General features: G+C 51.5%; 1 protein-coding gene across 1 annotated transcript; it reads left to right on the top strand.

The window, feature by feature from the left end:
* Window positions 1-7,804: 7,804 nt before the first annotated feature.
* LOC108863689 (calphotin) lies at window positions 7,805-9,121 on the top strand. The gene is made up of 2 exons (XM_029110518.1): window positions 7,805-8,860; window positions 8,963-9,121. The coding sequence occupies exons 1-2, from the start codon at window positions 7,805-7,807 to the stop codon at window positions 9,119-9,121; spliced, it is 1,215 nt and encodes a 404-aa protein (XP_028966351.1).
* Window positions 9,122-11,950: the final 2,829 nt, after the last annotated feature.

Raw genomic sequence — 11,950 nt, 5'->3', positions numbered from 1 at the left:
GTTCCAAAAAATGTCGTTCAGTTTGCTGTCCTGCTCCGCTCCCAGCAATCGCAGCGGAGGGATATCGAAGACAGTCAGGGACCCCGATCGAGCCGAAAACTGACAGACTTATGAATTCTGGGCCCTCGGACCATCGTGTGGGAAAATCGAAGATACCTAGTTGAGGGTTGAGCTCGGGGCTCGCCGGTTCATGGCGGACCATCTGATCACTCATCATCATCGATTCATTCTCTCCAGTTATGTCCCTTCACAATTAAGTTTTACCTCGCGATCTGGATACCTTCATCAGATGCCCTAATATATGGGACAGTGAATTCCGCAATGAAGTATGTTTGATTGACGGACCAGATTTTCATTATGAGCGATCACTTTCATGGCTGGAGAACTCGAGCATGATTCCTCACGAGTCCCGAATAGAGAGAGGGTCTCTTCATAATGACCGGTAGCGTACTATTCACCTTGATCCGGTGGGGGAACCCTTGCGATCTCGGAGATGTCAGCGTCGCGTATCATGGTCTCCTCTCCTGTCCCGAATATTTGAGATCGAGGAGGGTTGCTCACCACACAATCATTTCTTCATATGTCCGTGACCTCCCACCAAGACTGCTCAGTGCGCGGAAGATAGGGAGCGTTTCGGACAGACTGAGGCTCGCTGTGTTCTCTTTGAGCGGATTCCGACGACGCTGCAATAGGATTTTCTCGCTGGCACTTTTTTGTGTGCTAATCACAAAGCGAGCATCGAACGTAGATGACGGGGAGGTGGAGATGAGAGGAAGAAGTCACACGCGAAACCTCAATTCAGCCCTTTGTGATTTCCTGAGCGATCGAAGTCTCTATCATTAGGGTTTTTCTTTCTGTGACGATGGACGAGAGCGATTGTGGGAGTCGAGGCAGTACCGCTATGCCGTCGCCCGAGGGTCATCGCTCGATTGAAAGACAAATTGTGAAAATCCGCCAAACATAACCCAGATAAGACACGCTACCAACGCAAGAAGCGACAGATCGTAGTTTATCGGAACTGTAGATTGTGAATTGGTCACACCAAGAGATGTCTCGATATGGGATTATTGAACCTCCAGCGGGGAAGCGCTCCGTGTCAAAGGGTTACGACATGAAGTCTCCGTGAGAAGAGCTCCCGAAACACGCTGATGGAATAAATGATCGAGGCGGTGAGTTTGTGTCCTGTGGTTTCTTGGGAATTGCCCTTCAGAAGGATCTGATGCATCAGAAAATTCCAACGTGAGCGAGAATTTCTTTGGTTTCCCAAATCCAAAACTCCGCGACTCGCGAAACTTCGTTCGAGACACTTTCGAGATTCGAAACATCAGATGCCGACAGGAGATGAGGGAGACTCACAAGTCAGGTTTGCGATGCGTCCGCTGCATCGGGAGCTAATTCGCCGACGCGCGTCGCAGTTGCTCGGGCCCGCGCCCGCTTGCTCCAGAATCTCGCTCACAGAATAGATTTCTTCGAGGTTGGCGGGGGCGTCGAGGAGACATAGCTTGGCAGTTCATCGCTCTCTATATCAGCAGTCTCCTGCGGACCCGCAAGATTCTATACCAGACGATGTTATAGCAACAACAGTGATATTAGCGCTTGAGACGCGCCAATCTTGACCAGCTCCGGTCGGCGTCGTAGACCGTGAACGCCGCGACCCATCTTTGGACCGGTTCCTTTGTAGCGAGAGGTCACTTTCCAAAAGCTTTCTCTGGCTTCTCCTCCAGTTAAACAGGTCCCGTGTTCTTTTTCGGAATGATCGTCCTTATCCGTGCGATAACTTGGCAACGGAAGCGCCTCAGAGCGGAGTCGTTGACAAAACGCGAAAAGTCTCCGCGCAAACATTTCTTCGTTCTGGGTCCCGGCCCTGGCAAGGAAATTCGGGGAATAATCCTACACGTCCCGAGGAATCCAGAGTTGCTCTGTGCTGAAATCCCCCATCGGTTGAGGAGCCTGACGATATTACGATGCGTTCGGAAATTCTTCATCTAGAGGGGCGAAGTCTCCTATTGATCCTGTTGATATCGCTTCGTGAGAGCTTGCCCCTCGCAATCAGCTAGTGTGGAAAATGCCGGTGGGGTCGAGAATGAAACTCCCGAAGGGAGGGGCGGTGTCGAATAGAATGGGATCAGAATCAATACTGAGGAAGTCCCATCCCCACTCGACGATAGCTTCCCGATCGCTATATGAGTAAGGGTCCGTTTATATTATGATGTTCTCCTATGACTGCTCGCAAAAACTCAGAATCGGATGCCTTCGAGAATGTCTATCGGGTCCCGCAAGAAATTCGGGACCAATGTCGACTGACAGCGAAAGTTCACAGGGCATTGACCTCTCATTCGGATAATCGCCTCCGTTTTAACTTTGTGTATCCAGAAAAGTTGGAAAGTGGCCGCGTAGCTGAGTGGATTCCAGCGCGTTTCGATGAAAAAGAGAGCGATCGCTCCAGCGGCGGAAGATCGAAGCATTTAACGAGTGATCGAGCAAGAATATTTCTCGTAGACGTTTTAATGATGCGAGCCACGACACAACGGGACTTTTCCAGGCGCATCGTTCGCCGCCGAATTGAAGACGCGCCGCTCGGGCGGAATGACGGATGCGAAGTGACCTGACGATCATCACGCGATAACGTCCGCCAAATCGCCGGCGAGCCAGCTGCTTCGCGAATTTCATTTCTCCAATTACCACTGTTCTGCTCTGAGCAGCAGTGGATTCGACATCAATTTCGAATGCGTACGTGATCGCGTGAAAACGGCGTCCATACGAGGATCGGAAACCAGCCAATGTCTGGACCCTCCGCCAGGCCTCATGGTCGACCGAGGACTCCAATGTTTCTTTGAGTCGCATAGAGTCGACTCATCGACAGGTCGCCCCGCCACCAGCCATCGGATCCCACCAGAGCTGTGGAAGTTTCGGTTGGGGATGGACGACTGTACTTCATGATGCCGGTGTTCTTCATCCTGCTGAGCGAATCAAATCGAACCGAGCTTCATTTTCTGTGCCAGCAGGGCTACACAGAGCTGTGCTTTTCGACAGACCCTTGGCTAGTGCTGATGGCGATGAGGTTGTTGTGGTCGTCGGTGTCGGTCTTTGGAGTTTTTTTCTCTGTTCCTACACGGGGAGGCCTCCCGAACTTTTCCTCGAGAAACTATTCAGTATGCGGCGACTTCCCCTCCTCATTATTATCACACAGCTCATCGAGGACCGATAACTACATATGCAGCGGATGCTGAACATGAACCGACAAATTTCGCGGATTCAACGGCAGAGATGCTTCATGGCTTGCGTGCGCGGACCTCTGCCGAGCGCATAGAATGTACCTATATCTTGTATCAGTGATATTCCGAGTGTTGGCACGGTCGCGAAGTGATCCCTGGAGCCGATCACGATCGCCACCCGAGTGATTCTCTTGAAAACCTTCTGAATTCTCCTCTTCGTGGAGTTTTCACACGACGAGAGCTGCTCCTTTGAGGTATTTTCGATCAAACAGGAAACCGTATTGGAATTCAGGAATTTAATCGGAGATCTTCGAAAAAATCCGTGTCGGCTTACCTAATCAGATAACAGTTACGAAAGATGTCACCTTTCTCTGCAGAGAGCCGTTTCATTTCTTTTCACGTCTCCTCACTCCTCACCTCGCTTACTTTTCCGACCCACAGAGCTTTTCAGCCTTTGGCCGCATTCTCGAAGCACGCTCTCTCTTTTTCCGCAACTTATCTCTCGGAATTCTCTTTATCGCTCGGCGGCGTTTTTTATTTTCCTTCGCTACAAATCGAATTGAATGATAAATCGCCGACATCATGGAGCCGCGTTGACCCACGATGTGTAAGCGATGGTTAGAAAGCCATTTGTCGCTTATCGTGGTGGTGAGCTTTATCAGTTCAAGGTTTCTGGTTTGTATAGCCATAGCTTGTTGAATATCCAGCCAGTCAACTCGGCTCATCGACTGTCTGGTTGACTGGACAGACGGACGACAGAAGAATTCTTCCCTTTGGCCTGGATTCCGTTCGACTCGATGCGGTCGCATCTTTATGTTGCGTGGCGCCTCGTACCTGCCCGTTTTCGAATCTTCGAGCAAAATCGCATGGGATCCACTTCGATTGCGTGTCTCAGGACAATCTAGGACTTTCCTCCTCCTGTCAAAACAAAGAATGGAGAAGGCATAGGGGGAAGCAGAGAATTCGGTATGGGGTATAAAAGAATTCTTTCGGTCGAACCGTTGAAATGTCTACTCGTCACAACGGACGTCAATCCATCCACATTCATGATTCCTGCTGCTGTTTCGGTATCGCGAGCGGCCCCGATTCCACCGTCTTCTACATCGATTTCCTCTTTCTGTGTGGAGGTTAGCTTCGCGACGTCGTCTGCGCCGTTGTCGATTTCAAGCGGTCGCTTCACACTTTTCATTTCCTACTTGTCCATCGTCGCTTGATGATACGTTCTGCATGTTTTCTAAGCTCATCCACCGCCCTGTTCGGGAGAGCAGCAGACTTCCGCAAGCTTCCGAGCTTCCAGAATCGATGATCCAGAAGCTCGAACCAATGAAGTGCTGCTGATCGCACGATCAACGCGGAACTCCTGCACGAATCAGCGTTCGTCCGCACCAGTTCGGGCTTCCTCGAAATGATTGCACCGCATGCTCCGGAGGCTCAATTCCTCGATCATCATGGGTTTCCCATTTCCCCGAAAAGGTTCTATAATCAGGTTCAGAAAGCCCGCTATCCTGCCGTACACGGTGCACGTTCTATTCGAGACTCCCAGACGAGATCGTGGATTCGATCCCGATACTCGGTTTCTGCTTCCGCGCATCCGTCACGACGGTAGCCCGACTCACGTTTGACCGATTACTTTGCATAATCGACTGAAAATGACAAGATCAGATAAGGTCAAAGAGGAAATTTGTCGCGTGAGAATTACTTCTTCTCGTCAAAACAACTGATAGAGTTACTGAGCATAGCTAGAAAAATGACGTCCCACAGAGTTTCTCATCCAGGAAGCGGGCCCGAATATTTTATTTTGAGTGCAGGAAGGGAGTTAATGCCCTCCTGAGAGGAGGGAGCGAACAAAAAACCAGAGCGGGAAATTCGAGATCGATCCAATGGTACTTGGAACTGGCTCGAGCAAGAGGCTCGGAGCGTTTTCCGGGGCATCGGGCTGCGAGCAAAGGTCAGTGGCAGGACATATCATTTGCAAGCCAAGCGGCGCGCTCCTCATTCCACAATCGCCGTGGAAGCAGAGGCGAGGAATGCGAATGGAAAAAGAAACCAACAGAAATGATATAATGACTATTAACGGCCATAAGACCTGGTCTGTCGGAGCGTTTCGCGTTTGCGAATCTATCCAAAGAAGAGCACAAGCTACCATCACCTGCATATTCTCACATAATAGTGATTTAGAGGTTGCCTCTGCACAAATTGTGTCTAGTCGGAGCAGAAAATTATCGTTATACTCCCAGAATGTTCTTCGGAAGAAACGGTACTCGGAATACCCCGGGAATTCTCCGGCGTAACCAGACGCCCGCATATCTCACTAGACATCGTTTATTCCAACGCCTATTATCTGGAAGCAAACGCGCCGGCGGGATCTGCAGACGGAATGTAGATTCGTTTCCTTGAATTACATCCGATTCGCAGCTCCGAGGGAACGAAAATCAGAAGCAAAAATCAGCCGCGGACCCGCCAGATTGTCGAGCACGTTTCGAGTCTCATACGTTCGCTTGTGTATTTCGATACGAATCTCTTTCGTATAGCTCAATCATTTCTGGCCCGACTCTCTGCATCTGGAGGCGAAACTCGGATCTGGGACCAATCCTTTCGAATCGAACGAAAGGCAGTCGGGGCAGGATGGCCGCGAGAAGTCATTAACTCTGGCCAAAGTGTCCCTTCTGAAGCGATTGCACATAAAATGACTTGCCTAGCATGCTTCTTAGCCCGGAGCCTACGGAGTCGCTGACCTCTGAACGATTTCACCATTTGAGTCGTACTGAAGTCTTTTTCCCGTTTCCACCGGTTAGCGTTCCCCGCGATGTTGTCCGCGGAGCTCCTTGTTCTACCATGAGCATAGTGCTCGGCGATTCGCATATCGGCAGTAAAACCATTAAAAATGTCGTTGGCTCTGGACACCGCGATTCGTAGAACTCGCGAAGGAACCAGAGGGGGTCCAGCTCCGGTGTCGAATCCGACGCCTCAGCACACGAATCATACCCACACGGTATTTCATTTGTTTCCTTAGTGCTTGACAAATCTTTCAGGCGATCTGGGACCATCATACCGTCGAATGCGATCAGCTGAACGTATTACGGATCGATGTGCGTCGGATGGTCTCAACGAGCTCTCGGCAAATCCTTCGAGCTCAGTCTCGTGCGTGGAAACGAAATTACGGTGTTCCGTTGACGGAGCGACTTCTCTTCTCAGTGAGCTACGATCGCTATGCTTCATTCGACCAGCATTCTTCTCGCGGGTACGAAACGCCCTCCGACTGACCTGTGGACAGGGATCTGTAGACCACGTTGGGCTGCCCGAAAATGTGGCGACGTGAAGCCTTTTGTTGACTCCAACGTACGGTGCGGTGTCGTCTCTTCTTCTGAAAGCGTGAGCGTAGAAAGTACAATACCTCTCAGTCAGAAGACCGCGGTATGGCGAATGATCTGCATTGTCAATGGGCGAGACTCCTATACATCGATTTCTTCAGCTTCGCTCACGCTCATTTGAGGATCGGTCCTCTTTCCAGCAGGACCTGGTCATGAGGAATCATCGCGAGTCTGAGACAGAAACGCGAACTAATTCGATTCAGTTGCGGTCCATCTCTGGAAGGAGCAGCAAGAGTGATAATCGGGAATGGATATCCCATCGATATGAAATGGCTCGGGAAGAAAAGTCACTGGTATTCAGCTCGACCCTAACACTCCTGACACGGATGAGCTGCACAGGCGAAGCTCGAATGACTTCGTGCGATTTCTGTGGCAACTCGCAAACCGGTAACTCTTAGTTACTGTGACTGCTTTTGTTGATGTCGCCGCTGCCACCGTGAGCGCGCTCTTTTGCTGAAGACGGGTGGTTTTCGATATTATCCTTTTTTTCTGGGCAGTCACTTCGACGTCCGACGTCCATCGTCCGAAGTCGGTGCGTCCTGACTGACGAAAGCAGTGTTCCCATTTCTCCGGTCCTCATCATCATCACCTCTATGTCTTCTGCTTCGCGCTGCCGCGACAACGGTTCCCTCTCTGAAAGCGTCTTTTTCTCCAGCGACTACGACTCTTTCCCTCTTCGGGTTCCCGAGAGCTCAGCCGCTTAAAAAGCCGACCGGAGCTCCAGAAGAGCATAGCAGAATTTCCCCTGCTCTGTGCACCAGCATTCAATTCAATCGAAGGTAAGGAAAAGCAGTTACCCTCGTCCAAGTGTGTGCTCTCACTACTCTGTGTGTTCGCTCGTCACCACCTGCTGCCCCTCCTCACTACTCCGTCAGACCGGCTCGACATCTGCGTGTCGCTTTTTGAACTCTCACTTTGCTTTTACCAAGCGTCAAGCATCTGCCTTCTCTCGTTCGCCCCTGCCCGGCACCTGCTTAACACCTGTTCCGCTCTGGCTCGGAAGTCGTTCAACACCTGCAATGTTACTTGTGCACTAAATTTTGGACTTCCCTCGTCAGTCCTCGTCTGGATATGCGACAAGCCTCGGACTCAGCGGCTCGTTTCGAAATCGTGCCCGTCGTGTTTTAGCTGTTGTGCTTCTTTCTCTCTATGTTTAATTAAGTCATTGCTCTCGATTTTCCCGATTCGGATGAGACAACTCCCCCTTCATCTTTCCAGATGAAGGTTCTCGTCATCGCCGCTCTGTGCGCCGTTGTACTGGCCGCCCCCCAGCACCGACCCCGGCCCGACTACGATCGGAGACCAGACTACGACCGCAGACCCGCAAATCAGATTGGTGCTGGTGTCGACTGTAGGTACAGATGTACCCTCCAAGTCTGTGATACCCAGAACTGCACGTACAAGTGCCGACGACCCACCGCTTGTGAACAGAACCCCGTCAAGGCTATTCAATACGCTGCTGGACTCGACAGCGATGCCGTTGCCGGAGCTGCCGCTCCCGCTGTTGCCCCGGTGCCCGCCGATGCCGCTCTGATCGCCGCCAAGGATCCCAAGCCGGCAGCTGTTGAGATTCCGACCGCTCCCGCTGATGCTCCCGAACCCGTAGCCCCCATGGCTCAGGCCGCTCCTGTTGTTTCCGCAGCGGTCGCCTCCGAGCCCGTGGCTCCCATCGAGGTTCCCGCAATCGTCCCCGTTGAGGTCCCCTCTGTTGCCGAGGTGTCCAAGATCGAGGAGACAGTCGCTCCTGAGCCCCTGGCAGCTGCCTCCCTCGTCGCCGAGAAGCCCGCTGTGATCGAAGTTGTTCCCGCTGCCGTTCCCGCCATGCCCGCCGTCGTTGCCCCCCAGCCTATCGCTGTTGCTCCCGTTGTCGACGCTCTCCATGCAGCCGTCAGCTACCAGCAGCCGATCGCGGTCCCCGCTCCCCAGCAGGTCCACAAGGTCACCGAAGAGGCTCAGGTGGCCAAGAAGGAGGAGAAGATCCCCGCCAAGGAGGCTCCAGTTCAATCTGCCGCCGTCGAGGCTCCCCAGCAGGTCAAGGTGAAGGTCGACGCTCCCGTGAAACCCATCGTGCACTCGGTTGGGAAGGACGCCGTTGAACCGGTCGCCCAGAAGCCTATTGTCCCTCAGAAGGAAGCCGTTGAGAAGAAGGAGCAGATCAAGAAGGAGGTCCCCGTCGTGGCTCCGATCGTCAAGGAGGCGCAGGTCCCCAAAGTCGCTCCCGCCGCCGCTCCCGTCGCTGCCCCGATGGTGAAGGACGTCCCGACCCCTGTCAAGGTATTAAAGCTCGAATTTGAAGGATCCGACTCGATAATGAATGGATCTCTAGTAGATTTGAATCTCGATGCCGAGTTCTGATGGAACTGTTCGAAATTGCAGGCTGCCGTAGAGCAGGTCGCCAAGAAGCCGCAAGTCATCGCTGAGACCGTCGCCCCAATCGCTCAGGAGAAACCCCAGCAACAAGCCACCGTTGCCCAGCCTGCCCAACAAACGCAGCAACAGCAAGTAGCTGAGGCCCCAAAACCTATGGGAGTTTAGATTATCCCCAAAGTCCCTCGGGAGGAACAGTCATGGGAAATCGGGGACGAAAATTTGGTGTATGGGAGACAAGGAACACACGACTCGACGTGAAAAGCGCATGATGAAGGAACGCCATCGCTATCGGAATCTTGATCAATGCGCACATCTTATAGTCGATGAAACTTTCAATCGTCACATATTCGGCTTCCGGGGGGCGAGGCTCCCAAGGAAGAGAGCCCGCTGTCTTCGAGAGAATCAGATCTTCTTCCCGGCGCCGGCAAATGCCGCGTCAGATGCCAGAGATTGTGATAGGGTAAGATCGTCGACTCTTCTCGAAGATTGATGGTTCTCTGGCAAAGCCTTCCCCCTAGGAATCAGCTCGGAAATTTCCCGCTCCATCCGCCGCGGGCTGAGTCGATGTGTGAGTTCTTCTTCTTGCAGCTCGAACCACGAAAGGGAAAAATCTTGATTTATTTAGAGTAGTAGAGAAGTAATTTATACAGAGATGAGTGAAGAAACGTAGGGAGAGAAAAGTCCGCGTGAAGAGAACGATGTAATTTATCCGAGATGAATGTCTCGAGAAGACGTACTGAAATGGTGGTGAATAAAACTTATTTATTCGGCTTTGGACTCAAGGCCACAATGCATTCAAAAACTCGATCTTCCATTAGGGTAATTTTGATCATGAGAGAACGACTAACACTTGATCACGGCGTCCGATTCCCTTTGCGTATTCGAGTATTCAATCCCGGAGCGCGCCTGCTCTCATTCCGAGCGAAAGCCAGAACGATTGCATTCGTCGATCTCTTTCAGGGATGCAGGATTTTCCAATATCCCGGGTCCGAAATGGCGTCGTATCTGACGTCTTTTTATGAGAATCTTGATATCTCGGGTTGAGCTCCGAACCTTCCCGTGCATTCGCTCGATGAATGTCTCGACTTTCCGGAGAGCGGCATCGCCATTTCCAGCGATCAGACAATTTCGGAGAAAACATCTGGAAATCCGTGCTTCTCGAAACGGTCTCTAGGTCGAGGATTGTCGATCATGTAGCAGACGCCGTGACCTCTTTGGAAGCCCAACGCGAACCCAAGATAGCTGAACAGGTGGAGTGCCGCATCAGAGACGGGTGTCGAGGAGGGCCTCAAGTTCAAATGTCATCCTCATCGATGCGTACTCGATTTGAGATCATGATGAGCACACAATCCTGCGGGATTCGCTGCCCGACTTCAACAATAAGTAGATGTAGTACATGTCGGGAGTCAACCCATGGAGCACCCATTGGCAACCAGGCATATCTTTCTCAGGATCAGCGAAATATTTCCTGCAAGAGATCTGACTGATGGAAGCGCAGTCACGGATGATGTGACACTTGATCATACAAGTTGTAGCCGAGCCGGAAATCGATTCAATTTCGAGGGTGTTTCGCTCGGCGCCGCTCCTCCCCCTCGTGACCACTCTAAGAAGATAATACATCAGGTGTTCGATACTTGCGCCTCGTGGTAGGAATCGAATTCCAGCGGAACAACTTCAAAGGGGACTGTTAGGCGAAGAATGGGCTGGCCCAGTGAGGACTTGGAGCTGTCACTCAAATTCAGACACTAACAATGAACGGAACTGGACAGCTTTTAAGCGTATTGGAGGAAAGGCAACAAAACATGGAAAAAGTCCCCCGAGCGATGCGACGCTGCGCCGTAACTCCGCAAATCCGTCACCAGAGAGCGGTATACACAGGATGACGCTCGAATGCTCCAATCTCAGACTGAGTGACGGGCATCCAGATACGCCTGTGGCTATTCACGTGATCATGCATTCACCCCCACGGTCATGATCACAGTAATGGAATTCGGCGATGAGGTATTTCATTGTGACATATCTTTGCTGAAGACTGGTCGTAGGGATTCAGTTGAATCTGTGCTGCGAACTCTCGGATCGGTCCAGCGACTTATCGAGAGCTGAATCCGCATTCCCAATCTATCGGAATCCATTGATTTTTTTTCTTTGCCATGAAAGGATGCAATCAAATCAATCCATTGATTGATTCCAGCTCCGGAATATCGGACGCTCCGCGCAATCGCAGCGAAAGAGCCTTTCCCCTACATGTCTGAGTCAGCGAAGTTTACAGTATCAGAAGTCTGATGGGAGATCTGGGGTCTGCGATCAATGGTCAGTACAGTTCCTTCGCAAACATTTCATCTTTATCGAATACGCGGAAGCGAAGACTAACGATCGAATCGACAAGGGGATTGCCGCCGATAAGTTTTCCTGCCGCCGTAAGATGCGGGGTGAGCTAAAGTGAGGGTATTACCATCAGGACTATCCATATTCGAAAGAAGGGAAACAAAAATATCCGAAGTTCAGGAGCTTCAATGATCAGTCATGTGACATGTAGTAAGCTGATGCCAGTCAGGCCCTGTCTCCTATCTCTGAGTGAAATATTCGAGGATCTTCACAAGATGTTCTCAGTAGCATAATAATAAGAGGATTCCTCTCTGCGGATTGGCGAGGAATTGGGGCACCTCGCGACGACTCGGTAGATTCATCCACAGAACTCGAAGAGATCCCTTAGGAGACACGCAGGATTCCTCCCGCCTACGGTGGGAGGGAACGTGGAGGATGTAGCGAGTAGCGAGTCTGCGTTCCGCTCGTGAAGTAGAGTGCATTCTACTCGGAGAGATGTCGATCGGGAATTCGAGGCACGATTATTGCACTGCTCCACTGACCCGTTCAGCTCGGAAAGGACAAAATTTCCAATTCGTTGGCTTGTTGGTCTCCACACTGTGGTCAGACCGGTGCGGAAGAGTTCATAATTATTCTCATTATCATACATGACGACCGGCTGCGACTGGT

The sequence above is a fragment of the Galendromus occidentalis genome, unplaced genomic scaffold (assembly GCF_000255335.2).
Source record: "Galendromus occidentalis unplaced genomic scaffold, Mocc_1.1 scf7180000076630, whole genome shotgun sequence".
In the NCBI taxonomy this organism is placed as follows: domain Eukaryota; kingdom Metazoa; phylum Arthropoda; class Arachnida; order Mesostigmata; family Phytoseiidae; genus Galendromus; species Galendromus occidentalis.
Note: the sequence above shows the minus strand (reverse complement) of the source record. Positions and strands in the feature narration are given on the sequence as shown.